Source organism: Hydra vulgaris, chromosome 08 (assembly GCF_038396675.1).
Source record: "Hydra vulgaris chromosome 08, alternate assembly HydraT2T_AEP".
Lineage (NCBI taxonomy): Eukaryota > Metazoa > Cnidaria > Hydrozoa > Anthoathecata > Hydridae > Hydra > Hydra vulgaris.
The window spans coordinates 6024758-6052514 of record NC_088927.1 but is presented as its reverse complement, the minus strand read 5'-3'; the positions used below and the strand labels follow the sequence as shown (position 1 = coordinate 6052514).

Here is a 27757-nt window from a genome sequence, read left to right as displayed (position 1 = left end):
GAAAAAATAGCAACCAAAAGGTTGAAAATGTCTTCTATCAGTGAAGATATTTATAACTTTTTTGTTGCCGCTTTTTCTTCGGTGATTTTTTTATTTTATTTTTTTTTTATTTTGTAATTTTTTTTTAATTTGTAATTTTTTAAAAAATAATTTATTATGTTGTATATTTGATTTTTTTTAGTCTTTTTTAATTAAAATTTTAATTGTTTTTTCACCAATTAAACTTAAATATAGTTAAATTGATTCATTATCCAATTATCATAATATAATGATGCTACATTCTATTGTTAAAAATAATTAATTGGTAGTTTATTTATAGTATAATTGGTAATTATTTGAACTCACTGCTTATAAATTTTACTATAAGCCAAGACAATATATTTAGCTGTATTAATGCAATTTATTTATATCTTAATTTGATTTTTTATCTTTAATGTTTATAGTTTGGCTCCTTGAAGCATCTGTTATTTTGCTTTTTAATTAAAATATTTTAAATCTATTGTGATGTCTTTTAAATTAAACTAAAGTTTACTGAAAGCCAACATGAAATAACGTCATTAAACAACACTGACAAGCTGCATCATGACAGCAACTGAAGTATGACAACAGGTTACTCAAAGCAAGCAGATTGTTTATCAGTTTTTTTTGTTTTTTTTTTCTTTTCTTTTGTCTACTTATCTGTTACAATTTTTATTTTAGGTTTGTCATATGACGCATTAATGCAATATAAAAGATCAAAGTTTACATATTTTTTAAAATTTTTATACACTTGTTTAATTGTAAATTAATTTTTTTTTTGTTTGAAACGTATTTGTACTAAATTGCTTAGTTATTTATAATACACTAAGTTATTTTTAATAAATTTATTTAGTTGTGCGCATTTAATGTTTTTTTGATAACAATTTTCTTTTTTAAAGAAAAATGAATCAAGGGGATACCAAAAATTTAATAACTCCTGTATAATATAAGTTAACTTCATATTAATCTTAATAGTTAATTAAAGTTCATGTTATAAAAAATATCACAAGAATTTAGTTGATATTTTCGCCATATTAAAGCATGATGAAGTGTTATTATTTTGTGTCAGTAACTAAAAACGTATTGTGTTGAACTCGAGGAAAATGGTACTGCCTTACACTGATATGACCTATGTCAGTTGTAAATTACTCATTTTTTACTCAACTTACATCATCAAATTAATGTTAAATAATAATTGGTAAATTATTTTACCTTCTTATACTTTTTATGTTAATTTTACAGATGTATTTTTTTCAACAGACCTTTCTCATACTTTTTATGTTAATTTTACAGATGTAATTTTTTCAATATAAAGGTGTTTTTCTAAAAGGTATTAGTTAAGGTTATGCAACTTTAAATTGTGGAAAACAGCCACCATAAATTAATTATGTAACAGACTGACCATAACCTGTATTACGGGTTGTTTTCTGCTAGTATATATAAAGGTTATAGGTATAATATCATAAAATGAATGGCACTTCTAGTAAATATTAATAACAGTGTATCTAAAGAAATATATATATATATATATATATATATATATATATATATATATATATATATATATATATATATATATATATATATATATATATATATATATATATATATATATATATATATATATATATATATATATATATATATATATATATATAGAACCCTTAGATGTTGTCTGAAAGTTTTTTCCATATTTTGTTGACAAAAAGTAAAAATTAAAATGCAAGACCGGAATTTTTTTTTATATTAATGATAGACTGCCTGCCCCAACCAAACCCTCAGTCGATGTAGCAGCACTCCCTTGCGGGTCAGGCTATTTGTCAGTCGATGTAGCAGAACTCCCTTGCGAGTCAGGCTATTTGTCAGTCGATGTAGCAGCACTCCCTTGCGAGTCAGGCTATTTGTCAGTCGATGTAGCAGCACTCCCTTGCGAGTCAGGCTATAAGATAGTCGATGTAGCAACACTCGCGCATGATTTACAGTAAAAAAAATAAAAACATTTTATTAAAAAAAATAAAAATAAAAACATTTTATTAAAAAAAATAAAAATAAAAACATTGTTTATATTGTTAAAAACATTCAGAATGTTTTTAAAAACATTCTGGTCAATTAAATTTGCGTTTTTGGGGTTTTTTTATATAACAATTAATTTGTAATTAAATTAATGGTTTTGACTTTCGTCCAACACTAAAATGTTGGACGAAAGTCAAAAGTAATTAAAAGTGACGTATGTGTTGGCGTAAGAATCACTTTTTTCCTTCCGCTCTTCCCAAAGCCAACAAACTATAGATCTATATATATATATATATATATATATATATATATATATATATATATATATATATATATATATATATATATATATATATATATATATATATATATATATATATATATATATATATATATATATATATATATTTAATTTATACAACTATTTTCAAGGTATTTAAAAAAAATCAGAGATTTGAAAAAATTTTCAAAGAAAGCTATTTTATTCATACCATTTGGTTTTGTGGAAAAATGATAAACTAATTCTTTGAACTTGTTTTATTTATTACAAGAAAGTTAACCTTAGTTAAGGATGACATATTGACATTTTTATAAAGTGAAAGAAAAAAAAAATTATAATTACTTTTTGTAAAAGTGATGCAAAATGTACCATTTTTCTACCTTAACAAAATAAATTACTCATTAAAATGTTGTATTTATCAACAAGATATTTTATTAAATATTTAAAGATGACATTATGGTAAAATTTGAGCAATTTTTTAAGACAGGATACCCTCCTTGGGCTAAATGTGTTTTGCATGACAGAACTGAGTTTTTTTTTATTGGATACTATTACAATGACAATTACTATCCAAGGTTTAGAAACTCCTACTCTTAAACTCCTACCCCTTACATAATGAGTATATATATATATGTATATATATATATATGTATATATATATATATATATATATATATATATATATATATATATATATATATATATATATATATATATATATATATATATATATATATATATACTTGTCTGAGGATTGTGGCAACACATGAAACTCAAAGTTGAGTTTCATGTGTTGAAAAAAACACATGAGACGGAAAGCGTTATTTTTTATTAACAAACAACTCGGTAATGCATCTAAATGTAATGATTTCACTAACTATGGAGTAAAATCTTCAAAGTGTCCTCCACAAATTAAAGAAATGTCACTATTTGAAAAAGATTTAATAAATCTCATTAAAACTATCAAATTTTGCAATCTCAGCAACACATTTCAAGAAAAAATAAATAATGACATTAAATCTTTACGCAAATCTAATAAAACTTTAACTCCAGCTGATAAAACTTCCAACATGTACAAAATATCTAAAGATGATTACAACCATCTTCTAAAAAATGCAATCACTTCCATTTATAAAAAGGCCGACCCTAATCTAAAGGACGTAGTAAATAAATAAAGTAACCAAATTTTGAGAAATCACGATATTCTTAATAGAATTGAGATAAATGGAAATGCTGATTGTTTTATAACTTTAAAAGATCACAAAGCCTACTTCATAAACAACCCTAGTGTGCGTCTTTTAAATCCTGCAAAGAATGAGGTAGGAAGATTGTCCAAATTTATTTTATCCAATATCAACTTGGAATTAAGAATCAGGCTCTGTTTAAACCAATGGCAAGAATACGCAGAATGTGATAAATTGGTTCCGAAAAATTGATGATAAACACCTTTATAAATTTTTAGTATTTTACATAAAGGATTTTTATCCGTCAATTGATGAAAACATGCTAAATAACGCAATTGCCTTCGTCAAGCAACATATAATTATAGACAAGCAAAGCAAATCCATTATACGCGATGCAAGAAAATCTTTCATTTTTAACGGTGGCATAACATGGATTAAGAAAAAAGCAGGATTGTTTGATGTTACCATGGGAGCCTATGATGGCACGGAAGTTTGCGAACTAGTTGGGATTTTTCTTTTAGATCAACTTTTGCAGTTTTACAACAAAAATAATTTTGGTTTATATCGAGATGATGAGTTAGCTGTTTTTAAGAACAAAAATGGCCATCAAATGGAACAAATAAAAAAGCATGTTGTTCAAGTTTTCAAAACATAACCATCTCAACATCTCTATCAATTGCAATCTTAAAATTGCTAACTACCTTGATTTAACTTTTAATCTTACTCAAAATTCTTTTCAACCATACTGCAAGCCTGAAAATAACCTAAGTTATGTACATGCTGATTCTAACCATCAACCTAGCATAATAAAAAATATAGAGCTAAGATTGTCTGCCAACTCATCAAGTGAAGTTATTTTTAATGAATCGACACACCTTTATGAAGACGCATTAAAGCAATTGGAATACACTTATAAGTTGACATATAAACTAAGCATAAAAAATGTTCCAAAAAATAACTACAAACGAAACATAATCTGGTACAATCCTCCATTTAGTAAAAATGTTACAACCAAAATTGGTCAATGCTTTTTAACCCTAATTGACAAGCATTTTCCTAAAAACCACAAACTACACAAAATATTTAACAGAAACACAATTAAGATAAATTTAAGTATATATATACAGGCTTGGTCATGAACCGGGAGCGATCGCTCTCAATAACTGACCACGGGAATAATATTTAGTTGCAAAAAGCTGGCCAGATTTTTTAGCCATTTTGAGAACATTTCAAAACATAACCATCTCAACATCTCTATCAATTGCAATCTTAAAATTGCTAACTACCTTGATTTAACTTTTAATCTTACTCAAAATTCTTTTTTTTGAAACAAAAAGAAAGCGCAAAAAAGATTAATTGGACCGATGAGAGAATAACTTTTAACGCGAAAAAACTTTAAGCAAAATAAATTACGTTTAGAACCAATATTTTTGAAACATCGCTCTTTTATAGTTTTTTTATAAAATTAAGCGACATCTTTTTATATAAAAAACATCTCACGATTGCTTAATAAGGAAACAAATATTTTTTTTATTTAATAAAGAGTTTTTTTTTTTTTTGCCATATAAATTTATTAAAGTCGTAAAGCATAATATAAATACAAATAGCAGGGGCAAGAAGAAGTCATAATTGGTCTTATCACCAAGCCCCTTAGTCTATACCGTAAATATAAGACAATAAAAATTAAAAAACACAACACTATATAATATAAAACGTTTTTCTAAAGACTTAATAGAATAAAAATCAATCTTTAACAAAAAGTTAAAGTCCTACTTTAACTTTTTGTTTTTGTGTTGGTTAAGAAAAATTAAAAAAAAGAGAAAAAAGAATTTGTACAAAGAAACTATATTACTAAAAAGCAAGCAAGTAAATACGCATAATCCTGAAGCTTTCCTTTTACACCAGCATGTACCTTTAAATATGTGAATAATTCTTATAAACCATAATTATATATATATATATATATATATATATATATATATATATATATATATATATATATATATATATATATTTTTTTTTCAAACCTCATTAAAACTTCAGAAAAAGCTGAGCGCTACATCGATCATCTGTAGTTTTTGCTTTAATTTATTCTTAAACTCATTTAGCATAGAAATTGTTTTAAGTTCATTAGTTAATATTTTATTCCATAATTTCGGCCCTCTAGTAGAAATTGAAAATTCGGTCGCCGCAAAATAACTTTTGGGTTGAATATAACTGTTATTTGAAAATCTGGTGAGATATCTATTCTGATTTATTTTGAATAATGGGTAAAATATTTTAGGAGATATATTTTTATTAATTTTGAACATAAATATAAGAACTTGATAGACATTTAATTGATAAACATTCATTATATTTAAATTAACAAATAATGCTTGGGAGTGTGTATAACGGCCCACATTGGAAATGATTCTGATTGCATGCTTTTGTTTATTAAATAGTTTTTTTATTTTATTTTTATTTGTACTGCACCAAGCAATATTTGTATAATTAAGATGGCAATGAATGAACGAGAAATATAAAAGCTTTAAGCAAGTTGGATTTAAAAAAGGCTTAGCTCTGCATAGCAGGCCTATGTTCCTTTAGATTGTATTATCGAGATATTGTATGTGATATCTCCACGTCACATTTTCATCAAGAAGCACGCCGAGAAATTTTTAAAGTGGTTTCTCTTTTTATGTCCTGATTGGCAATACAAAGTTTTGGAAGTTTCAAGGGAATTTTATCTCGGTCATGAAAACGATGGAAAAAAGTATATTTTGTTTTGGTTACATTTAGAGATAATTTGTTTGCATTAAACCATTCAGTAAGATTTAATAGCTCTTTGTTTACTGACTTAAACAGAATATTTATATCATTATGTGCATAAAATAGATTTGTGTCATCTGCAAATAAAATTGTATCTAGTTCAGTACAAGCTTTGCTTAAATCATTAATAAAAATGAGAAATAGGAGTGGCCCTAATATAGATCCCTGAGGAACCCCACATGTTATGTTCATATTGGTTGTATTACCTTCATTATAAGAAATGTATTGTTTTCTATTTGACAAATAGCTTTTAAACCACGCAATATTTATATGTTTGATACCATAGTTTTCTAATTTTGTTAATAAAATGTAATGATCGACAGTGTCAAAAGCCTTACTGAGATCAATAAATACACCTAATGTATATTTATTTTCATCAAATGATTTAAAAATATCATGAACAAGATGAACAATAGCCTGATCAGTAGAGTGGCTCTTTTTAAACCCAAATTGCTTACTATAGAGAATATTGTTTAAATCTAAAAATTAATACAATCTTTTATACATAATGTGTTCTAATAACTTTGAAAAGCATGATAATATGGAGATAGGCCTGTAATTGGAGACACTAGTCTCATCTCCTGATTTTAGTATAGGTATTACCCTTGCAATTTTAAGTTTATCGGGAAAGATTCCTTGGTTTAAAGAGAGTGTAAATATATGCAAAAGCGGAATTTTTAAATAAGGCATTGATTTAATTACTACATTACTGCTTACATCATCAACTCCATTACCTTTATTTGGTTTAAGTAAGTCCATGGCATCTAGCAATTCTGTTTCTGTTAGCATATTATTGTCCATTATATTATCATTAGAGTTTAGGTATGATTTGAAGCAAGTTTTACTTTTATTTATTTTTGATGCTAAACTTGGACCTGTGCTAACAAATGCATGGTTAAACGAATTAGCAATTATTGTGTCGTTAATAATTTCACAGTCATTTATAATTAGTTTTTTTGGTAAACGACTAATACTCATATCTTTTTTACCTATAACCTCTTTTATTATGTTCCAAGTTTTTTGCATATCATTTTTGTATTTTAGCAATTGGCTACTATAGTAAAATTTTTTTGAGCACTTTACAATCGTCACAAAAAGGCGATTATAGCTTTTATAGTTTGTTTCATTTTTAAAAGTTCTTTTTTTAATGAACTTCTCGTACAATCGTTGCTTTTTTTTTCGAAGATTTTATGATTCCGGGTGTTATCCAGGGATTTTGTAGAGTTTTTGTTTTAATAAATTTAGTTGTTATTGGGAATGCTTTATTGTAGTGACATTCAAATATATGATAAAATTTATCATAGGCTTCATTAACATTTTTTGTTTTCAAAACGGATTCCCAGTTTGTTGTCGATAAAAGGTTAATAAATGTCACAAGAGAAGCGTCCTTAATTACTCGTTTTTTAGTTTTTACTTTTTTAGAAGGTTGATTTAACGATTTTTGTGCTGTTATAAAAACCGGAAAATGATCAGATATGTCTGTAATAAATATTCCAGTTTTAATTTTTATGTTTTTGAAATTATTAGTTATAATTTGATCAATTGAAGTAGCAGTATTTTTTGTAATTCGAGTAGGTTTATTTATAGTAGGAATAAATCCATTTTGAAACATAATATTAAAAAAAGTTCTGACGTCTTTGTTTTTGTTGTATTCAAGTAAATCTAAATTCAGATCGCCTACGAAGTTAACGCATTTGCCACATAATTTTTCGCTTATAATTAAGCTTTTAATTTGTTTGTTAAATGCTTTTTTATTACCAGAAGGCGGTCTGTATATGACGTGTACAACTGCGTTCTTGCAAGTTTTGTTTACAACTTCTATTGATAACAATTCAAAATCATGCGTAACAGCAAAATAATTTTTGCGTAGTTTGAAATCTAAGGAGTTGTGGATAAAAATGCATAATCCTCCGCCTGTTTTTTCAGAGTCTCTAATTTGATGCAAAACTTTATAATTATTAAGTTGAAAATTAGAATTGTTTTCAATTTCCTTATCGCGGCACCATGTTTCGGTTAGACATATAATTTGAAAGTTAATTTTGACACTGAATAAAAATTGCTTAAATTTCTCAAAATTTTTTTGGAGGCTCCTTATATTAAGGTGTAGGATAGATAATGCAGTTAAATTTATGTCAGCAGTAATACATGAGATATCTGAACTATAGTAATAAGGACTTATATTTAATAATCCCTCCTCATCATTATAAAATTTAATATCTATATCTGATTGATTTTTTAACGGTATATATTTGTTTATTAGGAAAGGTTCAAGATTACTTATGTCAATATTATTCAAAGCGCTATTATCAAAATTATTCCTAAATAATCGATTAGTTTCCATTTTAAAAATATAAATTTAAGATAACAAATATAAATAAAAATAAAAAAAATAATAATTACTATTCCTTTCGAATCCACTCTCGAACGATTTAATCCACTCTCGAACGATTCCACTCTCGATCGATCCACTCTCGATCGAATCCACTCTCGAACGATTTAAAGTTTAATATAACTTTTATTTATATACTCTTGTCTTATTTTCAGTGCTGAACTGAAAATACTCTATTTTGCTTTTGAACTTTATTTTGCTTAGTCAGCGTATTTTTTAAACCAATAGAAATAGTTTGTTCAAAGACTTGGCGGGAAAACACACCAAGATGTTTTCAGAACACTCAAGTTTATGTATGTTTCCATGTATGTCTGTAAAACAAAAAAATTTTTTTACAGACATACATAAACTTAAACGATCTCAAAACGACTACAAAACCTGGCCAGTTTTTCCCAACTAAATATTATTTCCATGGTCATTAATCGAGAGCGATCACTCCCGCTTCCCAACCAAGCCTGTATATATATATATATATATATATATATATATATATATATATATATATATATATATATATAGAGATATATTATAATTTTAACATATACATAAACAGTATTTTTTTCCAGTACAACAATTTTCATTATAATAAAACTATTAAAACTTCAAACCTTCAGTTATCAATGAGTTAAGAATAGCAATATCCTTTTGAAAAACAATCTCTGCTTCATTTAAATGTTGAAAATCTTTTGCAACTGCTTCATCAATTGTATGACACAGTTCATTAAATTTGCTATTCAATGCACGACTTATAGATGCTTCAATAAGGGTAACATGATTTGTCAGAGCCTTTTTAGTATTTTCAGATGTCAACTGCACTGCATGACCTGTTTTCCGATACTCCGAAAGCTTATTACTAAAAAAATAATGTAAAAATAATCCCTACTAACATTAAAACTAAACTTTTATTTATAAGATAAAAAAATCTTAGTAAATATTTTAAGCAATTTCTAACTATTTATTATTAAACTTTTACAAACAATATAAATTTATTTAATTATAGATCAATAAATAAGTAGAAAAAAACTTCTTTATGTTTATAGAAAAACTTTTCTCATAAATTTTTGCTAATATTCTTAGTTTAAAATTATTATATTTACATTATTACAATTTTGGAATCTTGTGACAAAACAACTGTAATTTGTTTTGTCACAAGATTCCAATTGTAACTTAGCATAATTTATACATCACAATAGAAATTCAGAGATTTTGCTAACTCAGAGACAACAATTCAAAAAAATTTTTAACGAACATTCAAAACTTTGTTTCCCACTGTGTACCTGGTAGTATCTTGCTCAACTTGTTTCTCTATATCTCCAAAACACAAACCTTGACAAACAAGCAGCCTTGTTTGTCAAGGTTTGTGTTTTGGAGATATAGAGTTGAGAGAGGATTATAACCACAACTAAAAGAGCCTCCTCAACTGTAGTGACCTTCATGACCTTGTGGAGGTGAATTAACATTATATATATATATATATATATATATATATATATATATATATATATATATATATATATATATATATATATATATATATATATATATAAATTTAAAACCTACCTAAAACCTAGAAAATTATACTTATTTCTTATTTTGAGTACATTTTCATATTTTCAATATATTATTTATTCTTAGTTATCAATATTATTACAACATCAATATATTGTTTGTGATATTTTTCATAATACTAATATTATTATTAAAAATAATAGTATTCAAGTTGCAAGTAGGATACAGTTTCTATTAAAGTCAGAAAAAAATTAAAATAGACAAATTTATTGAAATGACAACCATTTATTTGAATTAGTCTGTTGTAGAACAGTTTTTTATTGCATAATTGAGTGAATTCAATGGTTAGCAACAAGATTACTAAAGAAATGATAATGTTCACAATATATGTTTATATTATGTACAAGCTGTTCACTTTTATCAGATTGGGCTGGGCAAAATTTAAACTTTAAAATTTTAAACTTTTGAATCAAATTGTTTTTTGTTTTTTTTTAAACATCTTCACATCCAACAAGGCTTCAAGCAACCAATATTAGAGTTAAAAGAATTCCATAGAAGGACAGATTTGAGATTTATAGAAATAAAGAATAGAGTCCGGAGTAAGAAAGTGGCAAGCACAATAAAAAGATGCAACCTTAGCAGATGCTAATTTTGCAATTGATTTGATATATGGTTTCCAAAAAAAACATTGGAAGAGTTAATCCTAGAAGGCGAAGGGTAGATGACTCATCGAGTACATTATCGTTCATAAATATAGAAGGATCAAGATTGTTACAATAACGGTTAGCCAAAAAAAATTGAGTTTTATCTGAGTTAAAGGCACCAGCCACTGAGAACCCCATGCTGTAGCAAAAGTGAGATCCTTTTCATGCTCAAATGCCTCTCCAAGCAACTAGAGAGCGTTGGCTACTTATCATGACAGGAATAAATAGTAGTCATCAGTAATAGCCACCTTAAATGTGAGAATTTCAGGGAGATTGTTAATGTAAATTTAAAAAATATATCCAAGGATAGAACCTTGAGGAACCCTTGAAATTACAGGAAATGAAGAAGAGTGCTGTTCCTCGAGGACAACTTTTATACTACAATTGGTATGGAAGGATTCAATAATCTTAAAGATGTTACCTGATACATCATAAGAAGAGAGCATATGGAGAAGACCAGCATGCCAAACTTTATCAAAGACTTGAGAAATGTTGAGAGCAATAGCCCTAACCTCTCTAAATCTAATTAATGCACCAAAAACCTATTGGTTATTACCATTAATAAATCAGCAGTAACACCAGAAGATCAAAATCCATGTTAATGATCAGAAAGTAAGTTATTAGATTCAAGATTCAAAATGAGAGATTGAATGTTTATCAATTCAGGGCGGCCACTCAAATTTGAAAATGAAATTCCATGACTTTTCCGTGACTTTTCACGAACTTCATAAATTTTTATGATAAATCACTAGAGTAAAGTATTCAGTATTTGTCATGCAATTAGCTGTTGCCACTTGGTCATTAAAAAACATGCAAACTAAAAACTAATTGCTAGTAAGTTCTGAAATCATGTCTGAAAAAAACTCTGATGTTTGCATTATAACTGACTAAAGTTTGATAACTGTAACTTTAAAAATAAAGGTATAGGTATCTTTTAAGAGACCAAGTAGCGACGACAAGAATGCATAGGAAGTACTAGGTGTTTTACCCTAATCTTATGACAATCTCTAATTTTTGTGAAAAAAAAATTACCCTTTTTAATATTTTGAAAAAAATATATATTTTACCGACAATATGCACATTATTTTACAAAAATAAATAGTAAAAATAATCTTTATTAGATAAACTTATTAACAAATATATAACAGTTATATACACATAAAATAACTGAAGAGTTTAGAGGTAAAAATGCTCAAGTCACACAAAAAAAAAAGTTTTAAGAAAATCTACTTTGATCAGAGATTTAAAGACTTTAAAATAAGGATTTAAAATAACTGATCAAAGTAGATTTTCTCAAAACATTTATTTTGTGACTTTAGTACTTTTAGGACTAAGCTCTTCAAGTGCTAAAATAACTTTACTATAAACATTTTAGGTTTTTGAATAACAAATAATGATCAACTATAACTTTTTTTGTGCAAGAATTACTGATATGAATCTTTTGTATGAATAGTTAAATTAACAAAGTTAAAAATTTTGAACAATAACTTTATGAATATCTGAATATCTTTCTTTCACTTTTTTACACCAATAATTTCTTTAGTGATTTCTTTTTTCTGCTTTTTTAGTAATAATATTTTCCTTTTTATTTTTTAAATATAGCACATATCGAGAATAAGCTAACTTGCAACTTTTTGTTAATTCATTAGATATTGTGAAATTGTGAACATCCTGTTTCAATGCAGTCAGATGGTCATAACAGAATTTTTAAAAATAGGGACAAGAGCTGTGGCTTTCCAGCAGGCTATTAAACAAGGCTCTGATAAGCACTTGTTAATTAATTTTGAAAGTATAGACAACAGCTCTGGAGAACACTTCTGCAAGATTATAACAGGTATGTTGTCTAGACTACAAGCTGTAGAAGAGTCTAAGCAGGAAATCTCTTTAGATATAGAAGCTAAAGTGATATGAATTTCAAGTAATGGATCAACCTTTTGGTGGACTCTCTCTTAGATAGGATTTCTCTCTTAGATAGTCTCTCTCTTAGATAATCTCTCTCTTAGATAGGATGTGATCAAGAGATGAAATCAATGAAAAATTCTTAGCAAACAATTCAGCTCTGTCTTTAGGTGAGGTAAATCTGAACCATAGAAGAAAGGAGGAATAACAAATTTGCCCTTATTATAGACACTGTTAAAGACTCTCCAGAAGTCTTGGGAGAAAATATTTTGAGAAGAAATATGAGATTTCATGACCTGATAATAACCTGCTTTGGCATTAGACAAGACATTTTTACAATGGTTTCTAGCAATAGTAAACAGACGACTGTTTTCTAGAGAATTGTTTTGGTGATAGATACAGAGGTAATGGTTACGATTGGAAATTGCAGCAGCACAATGAGAAGCATATCGTGGATGCTTGACTTAGAATCATTAAGAGGGAATAAAAGATTCCAAGCCAGCCTGAATCCAAGAAGTTATATAAGAAACACATTTGTCACCAGGACAAAAGATTTCTACCCAAGAGCCATCACAAAAAAAATCAAGGAAAGTGTCTTAGTTAGCTTTAAGGTAGTTGTAAAAGGTACAATAATATGGGAATTCTTATGATGAAGAAGAATGAGATAAGAGTTTTAGAAAGATCAATATCAGGCCAAGCATGTGGTTATTCAAGTCTTTACAAATTAAAGGAAAATAACCATTAACACTAAGATCACAAGATAAGTTGAACTCAAATTAGTTTTACAAAGAGCAAGTCGGTCTGGTGAACTTTGCAAGAGATAAGACTCAACAGAAGAGAAAAGTTTTTTCGAAGACCACAAATTTTAGTGAATGATAGATTTAGAGAACTTGGTGATGACAATGGTTTGTTGTTATTTATACTTTAGTTATTTTTGAATTTGTTAAAGAACTTGACTCAAAGCAGAGATAGTATTCAGTACATCATTTAATAGTCCAAGCTGTTTACTATTATAGAAAAAGTCTGTTTACTTTTATAGAGAAAGTCTATGTTTAATTAAAAAAGTTTCCAACAATACCATATATTTTCAGCTTAAAGATTAATGTGAGAAAGATTATTAAAACTGATCATTTTATGTGTCAGAAGTCTTTTTTTTTAATCCATTTATTTAACCATAAAATATGAAAATTTACAATAATATTTTATAAACTCACATAAATAAGGTTAGGTGTCACTCATATAGTTAAAAACTAGTCAATGGAGTGACACCTAAAAAAAAAAGTAAAACAAAAAAAAAAACTATAAATAAAACATAGGAAGAACTTAAAATAAAATAAAGAGGAAAAAAAAGAAGAAAAAAAAGGAAAGAAAGGAAAATAAACCACTAATAAATAAAGATAATATTAATAATTGCAATAATAATATAATAAAAATAATAATAATGTGAATAAAAAAACATTACAAATAGTAACTATATCATGATAACTTTACTAAAAATTATAACTAATGATAAAAACTATGGTAAAAATAATTATAGTAAAGTTTATAACTTTGACAGAAATTATTAAAATAAACATAACAATTGCAAAAATTAGGACAATAACCATAAAACTATTACTACAATTGAATCACCATCACTATCATTATAAGTAATATTAATAAGATTTTTAAAACAAAGGTAAATTAATGATAATAGTAATATTAGTAGAGTTAAAAAAGACAGTATGAAATAAAAGTAATAATAGTTTTATAAATACAGTAATATAAAAAAAGCAATAATAATAAAAGATAAAATTAATATTCATTAAATATATACTCAAATAAAAATTTCTTAATTTGGTTTTAATTGAGTAGAAGAATGTTGGTAATAAAAGGTTATTTAGTTAAAATCTTTTTTTTATAGATGCTATTATTTGGTTCCGGTGAAAAATACATTGATTTTTAATAGAGAGCTTGCCATATTTGAAGTGTTGAAAAAGGAAGTGTGCAAGTTAAAATTTTCAGTATTTCGAGTGTAATATTTGTGTGTCACTTGTTTTAATAAAAAAATTATTGATTGAATTTAAAATTATTGATTGAATTTGGTAGTTTTTTTTGAAGAAAATCAAACACAAAGAGACAATTATAAAGCTTTACAAGATCTTGAAATTTTAGAATTTTTGATTCAGAAAATCTATTTTCGATATTAGATTGTAAAGGAGAAAACGTCATAATTCTTAAGGAAGTGCATTGTAAACTGTTTATACGATGTAATAGAAAACTACCTTTTTGACCTCAGTGCAACAATAACTTAGATGTGAGGAGAAAAGGAATAGTAAATTGATATTAGAACATGTTGGGGAACATAGTGTCATATTAATGACAGCATACTATTGGCACATGAGTTTTTTATTTAATTGAATTAGTCGATAGTACCATGATAGGTTTTTGTCCAGAAATACCCTGAGGTATTTTATATATTTCAATGGGAAAAGCCCTTTACCATTAATTCTAATTTTCACATTATTATTATCAATCTTTTTTTTTGGAGGGTGAAAAATAATAAATTCAGTTTTATTGATATTTAGGGAAAGACGGTTACTATTTAACCGATGACACAAATGATGGAGATCTGAATTAACTTTTTTACAAGCTGCGCAAGTGATTTATTTATGCATAGAAGATTAGTGTCGTCAGCAAAATGATGAACAATCGAATTATTTATAGAGTGAGGCAGATCGTTAATATATATTAAAACAGTTAAGGTCCGAAAACAGAACCCTGTGGGACACCATAGTTAATAACTTTACTTGTGGATTGAAAACCCATTGTTTTAAGGAACTTCTTAAATATATTGTTTTGTTTTTTTATTGAAGTTAAAATTGCTGAAGTAATCCATGGTTCAAGGCTCTGAGTTAAGCCATGATTACTTAGTTTTTTTTAGCGGTGTGCGTTTGTCTGGAAAAGTGCTAAAGGTAGTGAAGAAATCTTCATGTGATTTATTTGTATTACTATTGGAAACTTTGACTACTTTATCCTAGTTGATTTCTAAGTAACCATTCCTGAATTCTTCACTATTTAAATTTTTGAAGTTTCGAAGAATAATACTGCTTTTTCGAGAATTAATAATTCTTTTTTTTAAAGATGAATAAATTAGAAACTGTGGCAAATGATCTGATATTCTAATAGTTAGATTGCCAGAAAAAATATCTTTAGAAGTTGAATTAGAAAATATATTATTAATTAAAGTATTAGAGTGAGTGGTAATTCTTGTCAGTAAAGATATAAAAGGAAGAAAGTTGTTTGAAGCAATGGTGTTAAAATACTCCGAGATTGAATTATCTGAGTTTGCTTTTATAAGATCTATATTAAAATCACCAATTATAAAGATTGTTTTTTTTTTCAACAGCAAGTTTTTCAAGTAGAATAGATATGAAACAATAAATTCATTAATATCCATGTTAAGATGGCAATAAACACAGCCTACTATGATATAAGACTTTTCAAGGAAAATGATTTCAACAAATACATAAGTAAATCATTTCTAGATTTATAAACTAGTTTATTAGAAATATAAAGTAGAGCACCTTTAAATGAAGTTTTTGTTGGAGTATGTTCATAAACATATCCACTAAGATTAATTGGAGTTGTTGGGAGTAAATCAGATTTCAGCTTAGTTTCTGTAATTCCGATTATACTAAATTCATAATTTATTAGAGAAAAAAGTGAGGTTAATTCGCCAAAATGTTTAACTAATAAAGCTATATTTAAATGAAATAGAGAAAAACAATTAATATTGATGTTTGAAGAGTTAAATTTTTCAATATCGATATATTTACAATTGATTGGATTCTCAACTATGTTCATATCATCATCGTTGTTGTTATTTAGCTGATAAGTAAAGTAATTATTAAGTTGATTAAAAGTATCAGATTTTTGGGAGCAGGAAAAGAGGGAAAGGTCATTTGGCAGATCATTGAGATGTAATATATTGTCAATTGAAGTTTGAAGATGTAGTTCATTACCCGATATAGAACTAAAAGGAAAAATACTGTAGCAACATGTAATACAGAGCCAATAATTCATGGAAGAGTTTTTTAATAAACTAAAATCATTATTTTTTAAAGAACTGCATTTCTTGTCGATTGAACTTAGACAGTGGTTGCATTGAAATGAATGATGATTAGCACGAATAATTATATTACAAATTTTGCAGAGTTAAAAAAATAATAAGTAGAAATTAATTTAGAAATAAAGATATTGATAATAATAAGATTATTACAACAGAAACAATATAACAATTGTAGTAACTATACAATAATATAACAATGATGAAGTTAATGATAAAAATATTAACAATATAACAATAATAACGGATAATATAACAATACAATAATAATAACAACAATAATAGTAATAACAATCACAAAAATAGAAATAATAGTAAAAATAATAATAGTAATAACAGTAATAACAAAAGTAATAGTAATGTATAATAAAAATATAAATACTATAAATATGACTAACACTTAATAATAAAATATACAATTATATAGCTGATAATAATGTAATTAATATGATAAAATAGATAAGTAAAGAAGAAAATAAATTGAATGAGCTAAAAAAAAGAAAAAAGAAAAGAAAAAACAGTAAAAAATAAAAATAAAAAGTTAATACAACTTCAAATATAACTGTAAATTCTTAAACTTCTTCAATTCTTCTTCTTTTTACTTGACTCGCTGATGGATGGCAAATAATTAAAAGTTCTTTTTCTAAATTCCAATTTCTTTGTTGTTTTTTATTTGTTTTTTTTTATTTCATAAAATAATCTGATTGCATTTCTTGGTTAAATACTGACAACACTGATGTGTAGCCAGTCACATGTTGCAAGTTAAGATATTTGTAAACATTTTTTCATACTGTTTTATATATATACTATTTATACCTACTTACTGACGCAAATACTGTAAGAAGTTTAGATATGTTTTTTTCCGTCTACCATCTTTGCTAACAACTACCATCTACCATCTTTGCTAACAACTCCTGATTATTCCAAATTGATTTGATTCTTTATTTGATTTATTGTGAGCTATTGTTGTGCTTGGAATTATTTGTATTAAAATCTAAACTAGGTTTAATTTTTTTAACAGTTTTTAATCTTTTTTGTATTTGTAGATTTTTTTCACTGTTTAACTAGCTCTTCTATTTAGAAGATTTTCCCGCCATAATCTATTTTACTTAATTTTAAGCATTAATAGTGTACTATTGAGCCAAATAAACTTGTTTTATGATATGATATTTTATGATACAAATATGATATATGATATTTTTTGATACAAATATACTTATTTGTAGTTAAGTTTCATTTATGTTTAAGTTGCTAAACTCGTTTGAACAATCGATGTTTTAAAGATATTTAATCATGGAATTGAAATCACATTTATGGTAATTGCACCTGAATGTTAAAGACTTGATTTTATCTAATTAAATTTTGGTACCAATTAGTATTAAATAATTAGAATTAATAAATAAAACAAGTTAATAATTATAGTTAATAAAAATATCATTTAGATAATAAATAATGATATAATATATAATTTAATACAAATATACATTAATTTATCATTTATTAAATAAAGTACTTACTTTAAAAAAGATAAACGATTTTCACAGCGGTCAATCATGTCATTTATTTTTGCATCATTCATCTATATATATATATATATATATATATATATATATATATATATATATATATATATATATATATATATATATATATATATATTTATATATATATATATATATATATATATATATATATATATATATATATTTATATATATATATATATATATATATATATATATATATATATATATAATGTATATATATATATATATATATATATATATATATATATATATATATATATATATATATATATATATATATATATATATATATATAGTATATATATATATATATATACACACAGTGCTATCAAAAAAGAAAAAGGAAAATAGGCAAAGTAAAATTTTGTTGCTTAAAGCTAAATGCTTTAAGCAACAAAATTTTACTTTGCCTATTTTCCTTTTTCTTTTTTGATAGCACTGTGTGTATATATATATATATATATATATCATATATATATATATATATATATATATATATATATATATATATATATATATATATATATATATATATATATATCACGTTCAAACTACCGTTTAACGTGATATATATATATATATATATATATCACGTTCAAACTACCATAAAATAAAAACTAAAGAAGATATTGAACAAATTTTTTATTTATTTTCAAGAAAAATCATTTTTAAACAAACCTTGTATCTTAGATGGCATACTAGAGCATAAAATAGTATATAAAAACATTATCAAGGATAATAACAAAAATATCAATAAAAAACTGCAATAAATAAAAAATTAAACAACATCTAAGCTAGTATTTAAAACGTCCCCCACAACCTTTTATGCAAGCAACATCTTTTTTACATTGATTCTACAAGATTGTTGCAGATTTTGTTTGAAACTCTTCTCCAAAAGGTATCTAATTCTTGCTTTAGGCTATTTATGAACCATGTTTGCACCTTGACTAATTCTTTGTCCTTCCGAGCCCAAATAGATTCGATTGGATTCAAATCTGGTGATCGAGCTGGCCAGGGAATAAATCTTCTTCATTTCCTTTCATCCATGCTTTTACTGTACGAGCTGTGTGAGCAGGCGCTAAATCTTGTTGAAATTGCCACTATTCGTTTCAATTAATCAGCAAGTCCATTGATGGAACCATGCAGTTCTCTAGCGTCTCTACATATGTATGTTGGTTAATTCGACCTGTATAAATGTTACAGTCTCCTACTCCATTATGAAAAAAGCAGCCATAAATACCAAAACTGTCTCATAAATATCAAAACTGTCACTTTGCAACCTCTTTTCTGATTTAAATCTTTTAACAAGAACTTTGCTTTTTCTATTTATTACTTCAAAGTTACTTCCATCACTAAAAATTACTTGCTTCCACTTCTGCAAAGATCACCCAATTACTAACCTATATCCTATAAGCCAATCTCTGGCCATTAACAACAGTTTTCGAACAGCTGCATAGACACCAATTTTTTTCTTTAGTAAAATGTTTCTAACTGTATTGACAAAATATTTTTTTTTATGGTATTCATTGAATGCGTCAGTGAGTTCACAATAACTTAACATCAGATTGTCTCTTACTTAATGAAATATAACCTTCCTAATCTGCATTGCGTTGGATACCACCTGCCGTTTTAAATGTCTTTAGAGTATATCTAATGCAATTCTCTAGAATTTTTAATTTTCTTGCTATTTCTCTATTACTAATCATAGAGCCATCTTTATACCTATTATTTGCCACTTTGTTGTTTCACTTACTGCTTTTTGGCCCATTTTTATGTGTATTTACTTTTAGGTCTTATCAAATTATTTAAAAAGGCTTTAAATGTGACTAAACTGGTCATCTTAAGTAATTTTATCCAACATTTTATGGAAATTGTCAAACTTACATATAAATTAATAAAACAATTATGAATAAAAGTTGGGTTGACAAGAAAGAACACATTATAACAATTTAATAAATATGTGTTAAGATCAACAATAGTTAAGACCAAATTATAGAACAACATCATATAGAACAACATCATATAGAACAATGTAGTTGGACAAAACGGTTTTTAAACATTGATACAGACGATGCAGATACTATAATGTCTGGTAAACTATTCAATAAGTTGATCACACAATTGGAAAAGTAAAATTTTGTACCGTTAAACTTAAAACAGAGTTTGCAAAGTTTAAAAGCATGACCCATTTATATATGACCTCATTATTTGAGTAAGATTTAAAAACATTTGATAAATCTTTGACTACTTTACTATTAAGAATTTTACAGCATAAAACTAAATCATTAACAACTACACTTTATTCTAGGATACTGACCACAGACCAGCTATTTTTTTAGTGAAAAAACAGATGTACTTTCTCAATTTCATACCGGGAAACAATATTCTCACATAACTTACATAAGTACAAGAAGGCATTTAGCATTCGTGATCTATCTTGTACATGAAAAGCTTTCAGAACAAGATAGACTTTTAACATAGATCATGTACAATAAGAAGAATATGCTGATCAAATTTCAAGTGACTACCAATCATAACTCTAAGATTGCCAATAATATTAACACTAAATTAATTAATATAATATAATATTATAATATTAATATTAAATTCAAATAATATTAATATTAAATTCCTAGTTATTTAAACTATAAACATGATAAGTTGAATTTTAATTCTGGTTAGTAATGGTGCAAATAAAGCATTTTTCAGTTGCTATCTGAAGTTACCATGTACAACTTCATTCATACAAATGCTTATATCACAAGTGAAATAAAGTTTTGTATCATCAGAACTTTATATCACAAGTGAAATAAAGTTTTGTATCATCAGCAAAAAGTTTAACGCCAAGCTATTTACATATGTTTTTGATATCATTGATGAACAATAAGAATAAAGTCCTCGTGGAACATCACTTGTAACAGATATTGCGTGAGATGAAACATTGTTTAACTTAACTACTTGAGATCTCGTATGTAAAAAATTGGTTATCTTTCAGAAGAGTGCCAATTGTGTCATAAGTGGGTAGTTTTGTTAGTAATTTAGGATTCTGGAGACTCATGAACCCATTAATGAAGACTTTCAAGAATGTTAGTGTAAGTAATGCTTTAACGAATAAAATCATGTTGCTCTTTTGTGATAATTTTATTGAGTAAAAGATAATTTATTACCGCATTATTAATAATTCTTTTCATTACACAACAAGTAGATGTCAATGAGATAGGTCAATAATTACTTGGAACAACATTTGCTATTTTCAACAACATCTTTAATACACCATATTTAAATGAGGTAATAAACAAATGACATAAGGAAACTGCTAAATTTTTGGCACAGAATTTTAATAAAATATTTGGAATGCCTTCTGGAACATTAGATGCAGTAGGTTTAAGTGATCTCAAAGATTTTATACATACATATATATATTTAACTCCAAACATTTATGTTTGGAGTTATATATATACTCCAAACATTTATATGTTTATACTTATGTCAAATAAGGATGCTTTGCAAGAAATTGCGATGATTGGAGCTTGGGAACAAAAAAGCCTCAAAACTTAGCCCCCCCCCCCTTGCTCCAAGCGTGAGAGCAACAAGTTGATGAAATATTTTTTGTATTATTTTCAACTAGACTTATATTCATCGATAAATTTTAAGTTTCATTGTATTATCTCTAAGAGTTCAAAAATTATGACTATATAAAATTTGCAACCCCCTCAAATTGAGGGGGGTTCAAACTTTATTTGGTCATATTTTTTGAACGCTAAAATATTTTACTATGAAATTTAAATTTATCGATGAATATAAGCCTAGTTGAAAATAATACAAAAACATTTAATCAACTTGTTGCTCTCATGTTTGGGGCAGGTGGCGCTAAATTTTTGGGGCTTTTTTGTTCCCAAGCTCCAATCATCGCAATTTCTTGCAAAGCATCCTTATTTGACATAAGTATAAACATATAAATGTTTGGAGTTTGCTCCATGTCTGGAAGTTTGCTATCTCAAAGACCAGAAAATGCTTTGGGCACCCCTGTATATATATATATATATATATATATATATATATATATATATATATATATATATATATATATATATATATATATACATATCTATATATATATATATATATATATATATATATATATATATATATATATATATATATATATATATACATACATATATATATATATATATATATATATATATATTTATATATATATATATATATATATATATATATATATATATATATATATATATATATATATATATATATATATAAAGAGAGAGAGAGAGAGAGAGAGAGAGAGAGAGAGAGAGAGAGAGAGAGAGAGAGAGAGAGAGAGAGAGAGAGAGAGAGAGAGAGAGAGAGAGAGAGAGAGAGAATTTATAACATTTCAGCAATATTCAAAATTTATAATTATTAAATTTGTTTCATTTGTGTGAAGCAAATAAAAAGAAAAGAAATAAAAAAAACAAAGAACAAAAACAACAAAATTTTTATTTAACTCTGTTAACAAAATTTACAAAATTCTTCATAAATTTACAGAAATTAGTTAGGTGTCATTCATATAGTTATAAACTAGTCAATGAAGTGACACCAAAAAACGAAGATTGCTTAAAGTTTAAGCAATAAATTTTTTATATTGCATATTATTAAAAAATAATTTATATAACATAAAAAATCATTGATAGTTTTTGGTTATATAGTTTTAATATAATTATACATTAAAACACATAGCATAAAACAAACCACTGATATATTTAACAAACAAAACATTTTAACAATACTTTTTTAATTTGAATTATTATTTTAAAGGAATTTAATAATTAAGTTGGGAAAAACATTGTCGTTTTGTGGAAAACTTAACATATTTCATTGTATTGAAAAAATAAAAGTTATACTACCATTTTCTGTGTTACGAAAGTAATGTTGCTGTATTTAATCGCTTTCAACGAAAAAAATAATGAAAAAAATGGTTAATTTATTTTGGAGAAAATTAAATACATAAAGATATTTATCAAAAATTTACACGAATGTGGGATTGTAGTATAGGAAATTTTGTTTGAATAACAGATCTCATTTATGAAAAAGTCATGATTCTGATGCACGCTGCTAAATCGCGTTATTATTTAGTTTAGTAACGCATTAAAATGCGTTACTAAACAGTAACGCATTTTAATGCGTTACTAAACTAATTAGTAACAAGGCATTAAGCAATATTACTAATAAATCGAATTACAAACAACAATAGCTAAGAAAAAAACATAACTGTGGACGGACTGTTGTATGATACAGGTTCAAATCCTGCCACTGCTTACACAGCGCTTGAGTAGTACAAAACTGTTGGTCAATAACGGACACTACTTCGGATTAGTCTTAAGGTGGTACTCCTAGAAAATAGCTATTTTCTTTTATAGTGATAACGAATCGTTCCAATATCAATTTTTCAATACTAGAAATAAGTGCGAATTTAAAAAGGAATAATTTTATGACGAAATGGTCATTTTTTGAGGCTGAGATTTAAAGATGAAGATTGTAGAGCAAAATAGTGATTCACAGACGACTTAAAACATTGCAAATTATATGAATCAGGAAAGCAAGATGAAGGAAGCAAATTCCTAAGAACTGATGTTCGAGGAAAAAAACTAGACGAATAAGCGTTTTTGGAGCACTTAGAAACAGTCACAGAAATAGGATGCCACTTAATTGAATGACGAGTAACACGAAAATGAATTGTAGTAGATGGCACAAGAGACGCTAGCTCTTTAGAGCAGTGCCCATTATAGTATTTGTAGAAAAGAGAAAGAGAAGCAACATTACGACGATGTGATAATGGTTGGAGGTTGGCTGCAAGAGCAGGTCAAGCTATGTTTACAATGCATTTTTGCACCTTGTCTAAAAGAGAAAGGACATCATTAGAAGATCCGCACCAGATATGGCAACAGTATTCCACACAAGGCCGGATTTGAGATTTATAGAGATAAAGAATAGAATGGGAAGTAAGAAAGTGACGAGCTCGATAAAGAGATGCAACCTCAGTAGATGCTAATTTTGCAACTGATTTGATATATGGCTTCCAAGAAAGATTGGAAGTAAGAGTTAATCCTATAAGATGAAGAGTAGGTGACTCATCGAGTACATCACCGTTCATAAATATAGGAACATCTAAATTATTGTGACAACGATTGGCTGAAAAAAATTGTGTTTTATCTGAATTAAAGTTTACTAGCCACTGTGAGCCCCATGCTGTAGCAGAAATGAGACTTTTCAAGCTCAAATGCCCCCTCCAAGCAATCAGAGGGTGTTGATTTCTTATCGCAATATGAATAAATGGTAGTATCATCAGCAAACAATGCCACCTTAGATGTGAGAATATCTGGAAGATCGTTAATGTAAATTAAAAAGAGTATAGGGCCAAGGATAGAACCTTGAGGAACCTCTGAAGTTACAGAATAAGAAGAAGAGTGTTGTCCATCGAGGACAACTTTTATACTACGATTGGAAAAGAAGGATTCAATAATCTTAAAGATGTTGCCGGATATACCATAAGAAAAAAGCTTATGGAGAAGTCCAGCATGCTACACTTTATCAAAAGCTTTTGAAATGTCAAGAGCGATGGCCTTAACCTCTCCACCTTCATCTAATAAACAATAAAACCTATCAGTTATTACTGTTAGCAAATCAGCTGTAGAACAAGAAGATCGAAATCCATATTGATGGTCAGAAAGCAAGTTATTAGATTCAAGATGAGAAATTAGGCGTTTGTTAATTAAAGATTCAAAAACCTTGCTTATGATAGGAAGAAGACTTATGGGACGGTAGTTAGGCGAATCAGATCGCTCTCTAGAATTTTTGAAGATAGGGATAACAGATGCCGCTTTCCAGCAAGCTGGAAAACAAGACTCTAAAAAGCACTTGTTGTATAGTTTTGAGAGTATAGACGACAGCTCCGGAGAACACTTCTGCAAGACAATAACAGGTATGTTGTCCGGGCCGCAAGCTGTTGAAGAGTCTAAGCAGGAAATCACTTTAGATACAGAAGCTGGAGTGATATGAATTCCAAGCAATGGATCAACCTGTTTGTTGGCAATATCAGGTAGAACGCAACTAGTGGAATCAAGAGATGATACTGATGAAAAGTTTTTAGCAAACAATTCAGCTTTGTCTTTAGGTGAGGTGACAAAGTCTGAACCATACAAGAGAGGTGGAATTAAAGATTTGTCCTTAATATTGATATTATTAAAGATTCTCCAGAAGTCACGAGAGCCTAATTTTTGAAATGAGATACGAGATTTCATGACCTGAGAATAGTGGGTTTTGGCTTTAGACAAAACCTTTTTACAATTGTTTCTCGCAGTAATAAACAGATATCTATTTTCTGGAGAATTGTTTTGCTGAAAAATGTGGAAGTAACGGTTTCGATTGGCAATCGCAGCAGCACAGTGTGAGGAAAACCATGGAGAAGAGTGAGGCTTGACCTAGAATTGTCGAGAGGGAACAAAAGATTCCATGCCAGCCTGAATCCACGAAATTATGTAAGAAGCACATTTATCGACACGAAGACAAAAGATTTCTACCCAAGGGCCATCACGAAGAAAATCAAGGAAAGAATCCCAGTCAGCTTTACTGTAGTTGTAAGAGGTTCGATAATAGGGGGATTCAGGTGATGAAGAAGAATGAGATATTAGTTTTAGAGAGATCAAACTGTGATCAGAACCTAAGGGTGATGTGGAGAAACTGAGCACTGACTAGGATCAGAAACAAGATATAAGTCGAGCAGAGAAGGTAAATGATTCGGATTGTCAGGAAAGCGAGTTTTAAAGTTGACTATTTGAGTTAGGGATTGTGAAAGGCAAAAGTTGTGGGCTTTAATGCTTGCAGAATCACTGACACTAGAGCCAAGCCATTCAGAGTGGTGAGCATTAAAGCTACCGACAACAACTATATTAGCTGATGGATAAAGAGAAAGGGCTCGGTCAATATGATTAGAAATAACGTCAAAAAGAGTGCAGTCTTGAGATGAAGGAGAGCGATATAGAACAAAGAGAAAGGCGATAGAGTGAAGTGGTGCTAAACAAAAGCACGAAAGAATAGTCTGTGGATTCAAACCTAGTTTCACGACTAATGGGTGAATTCTTACAAAGTGCACTCTGAATCACGGTGGATCCAGGGTAAACTAAAACTTATATGTTCCCGATTGTAATTTTTTGATAATTATAATACAATCAATAAATATAACAGTATGGAAAAAAAACTTTAAAAAAAAATTAAATTTACTTTTTTAAACGGGTCGGTTTTAAAATATTGGCAGGGCAAATTGGCAGAGTAGATTATTTATATGGTACCAACGGCAGAGTGGAATATAAAATCAGCTGATTTCGTATAAATAATTATAAAATTCAATTAAGTTAAAAATTGAAAGTTAATATTAGAAAGAATCAAGCGTTACGAGACTCGAGCCTTGTGCAAAATTGTTATCTGTGTTAGGTAGTAAATATAACAATAAAAAAAATTGATCTGCCATATTTAAATATGTGATCTGTCCAATAATTCGGAAGATCTCATATTAGATTGTTTGGATTTCCGTAAATTTAGACAGTTTAAGATTGATGGTAAAACTAATACATCATCAGTAGTTTTATATTAAAAATTAACAATATATCATTTTTACCATTAACCTTTATTCAAACGTTGTATCTATATAGATTCTTTCTACTATTATGTTTCATATAAAGTTTTTATTTGGCGGATCGCAATAAAATAAATCTAAAATTTGCGCTTTCGAATTATCCGGCAGATTGCTTATAAGAATTCAGCTCATTTTAAAATCCATAAAAGCGTATCTCATAAGAGTTGAGCTGATGTTATAATACGCTCTGCAGTTTGTACGATATTAATGATTTGCTCAGCCAATCTGCTCTTCCGATTGCCCCTACCTATTTTAGACTGTTGAATTTGCATGAAATTGTGCAAAAAGTGAGTTAAAGATAACAACTGTTACTTGAAAAGATTTTCTTCTAGGGTTAAGATGAGGGGCTGACCCAGCATTTTTTGATCTTTGAGATAACTAACTTCCAGACATGGCGCAAACTCCAAGTATTTATATATTTATATATAATTTTGTCATACAAGGATGCTTTGCAAAAAGTTACTATGATTATTGGGAACAAAAACCCAAAAACTTTCACTCCCCAACCTCAAATCTAAGAGCAAAAAGTTGAGAAAATTTTTTTTACTATTCTTAACTAAATTTATTTTCATTTTAAATTTCATGGTATAATCCCTCAGCG

The 27757-nt window shown here is 27.3% G+C and overlaps 1 protein-coding gene across 1 annotated transcript in view; it reads right to left on the bottom strand.

Moving 5' to 3' along the window:
• Positions 1–18507, bottom strand: part of LOC100212233 (cytokine receptor-like factor 3) — a 41115-nt gene extending 22608 nt beyond the window's left edge. The window contains exons 1-2 of the mRNA XM_065802805.1: positions 18433–18507; positions 9304–9548 (exon numbers count right to left, since the gene is read on the bottom strand). Of these exons, the coding sequence (XP_065658877.1) occupies positions 9304–9548; positions 18433–18494 (307 nt within the window). The 5' untranslated portion in view covers positions 18495–18507. The remainder of the gene's footprint in view (positions 1–9303; positions 9549–18432) is intronic.
• Between the last annotated feature and the right edge of the window lie 9250 nt (positions 18508–27757).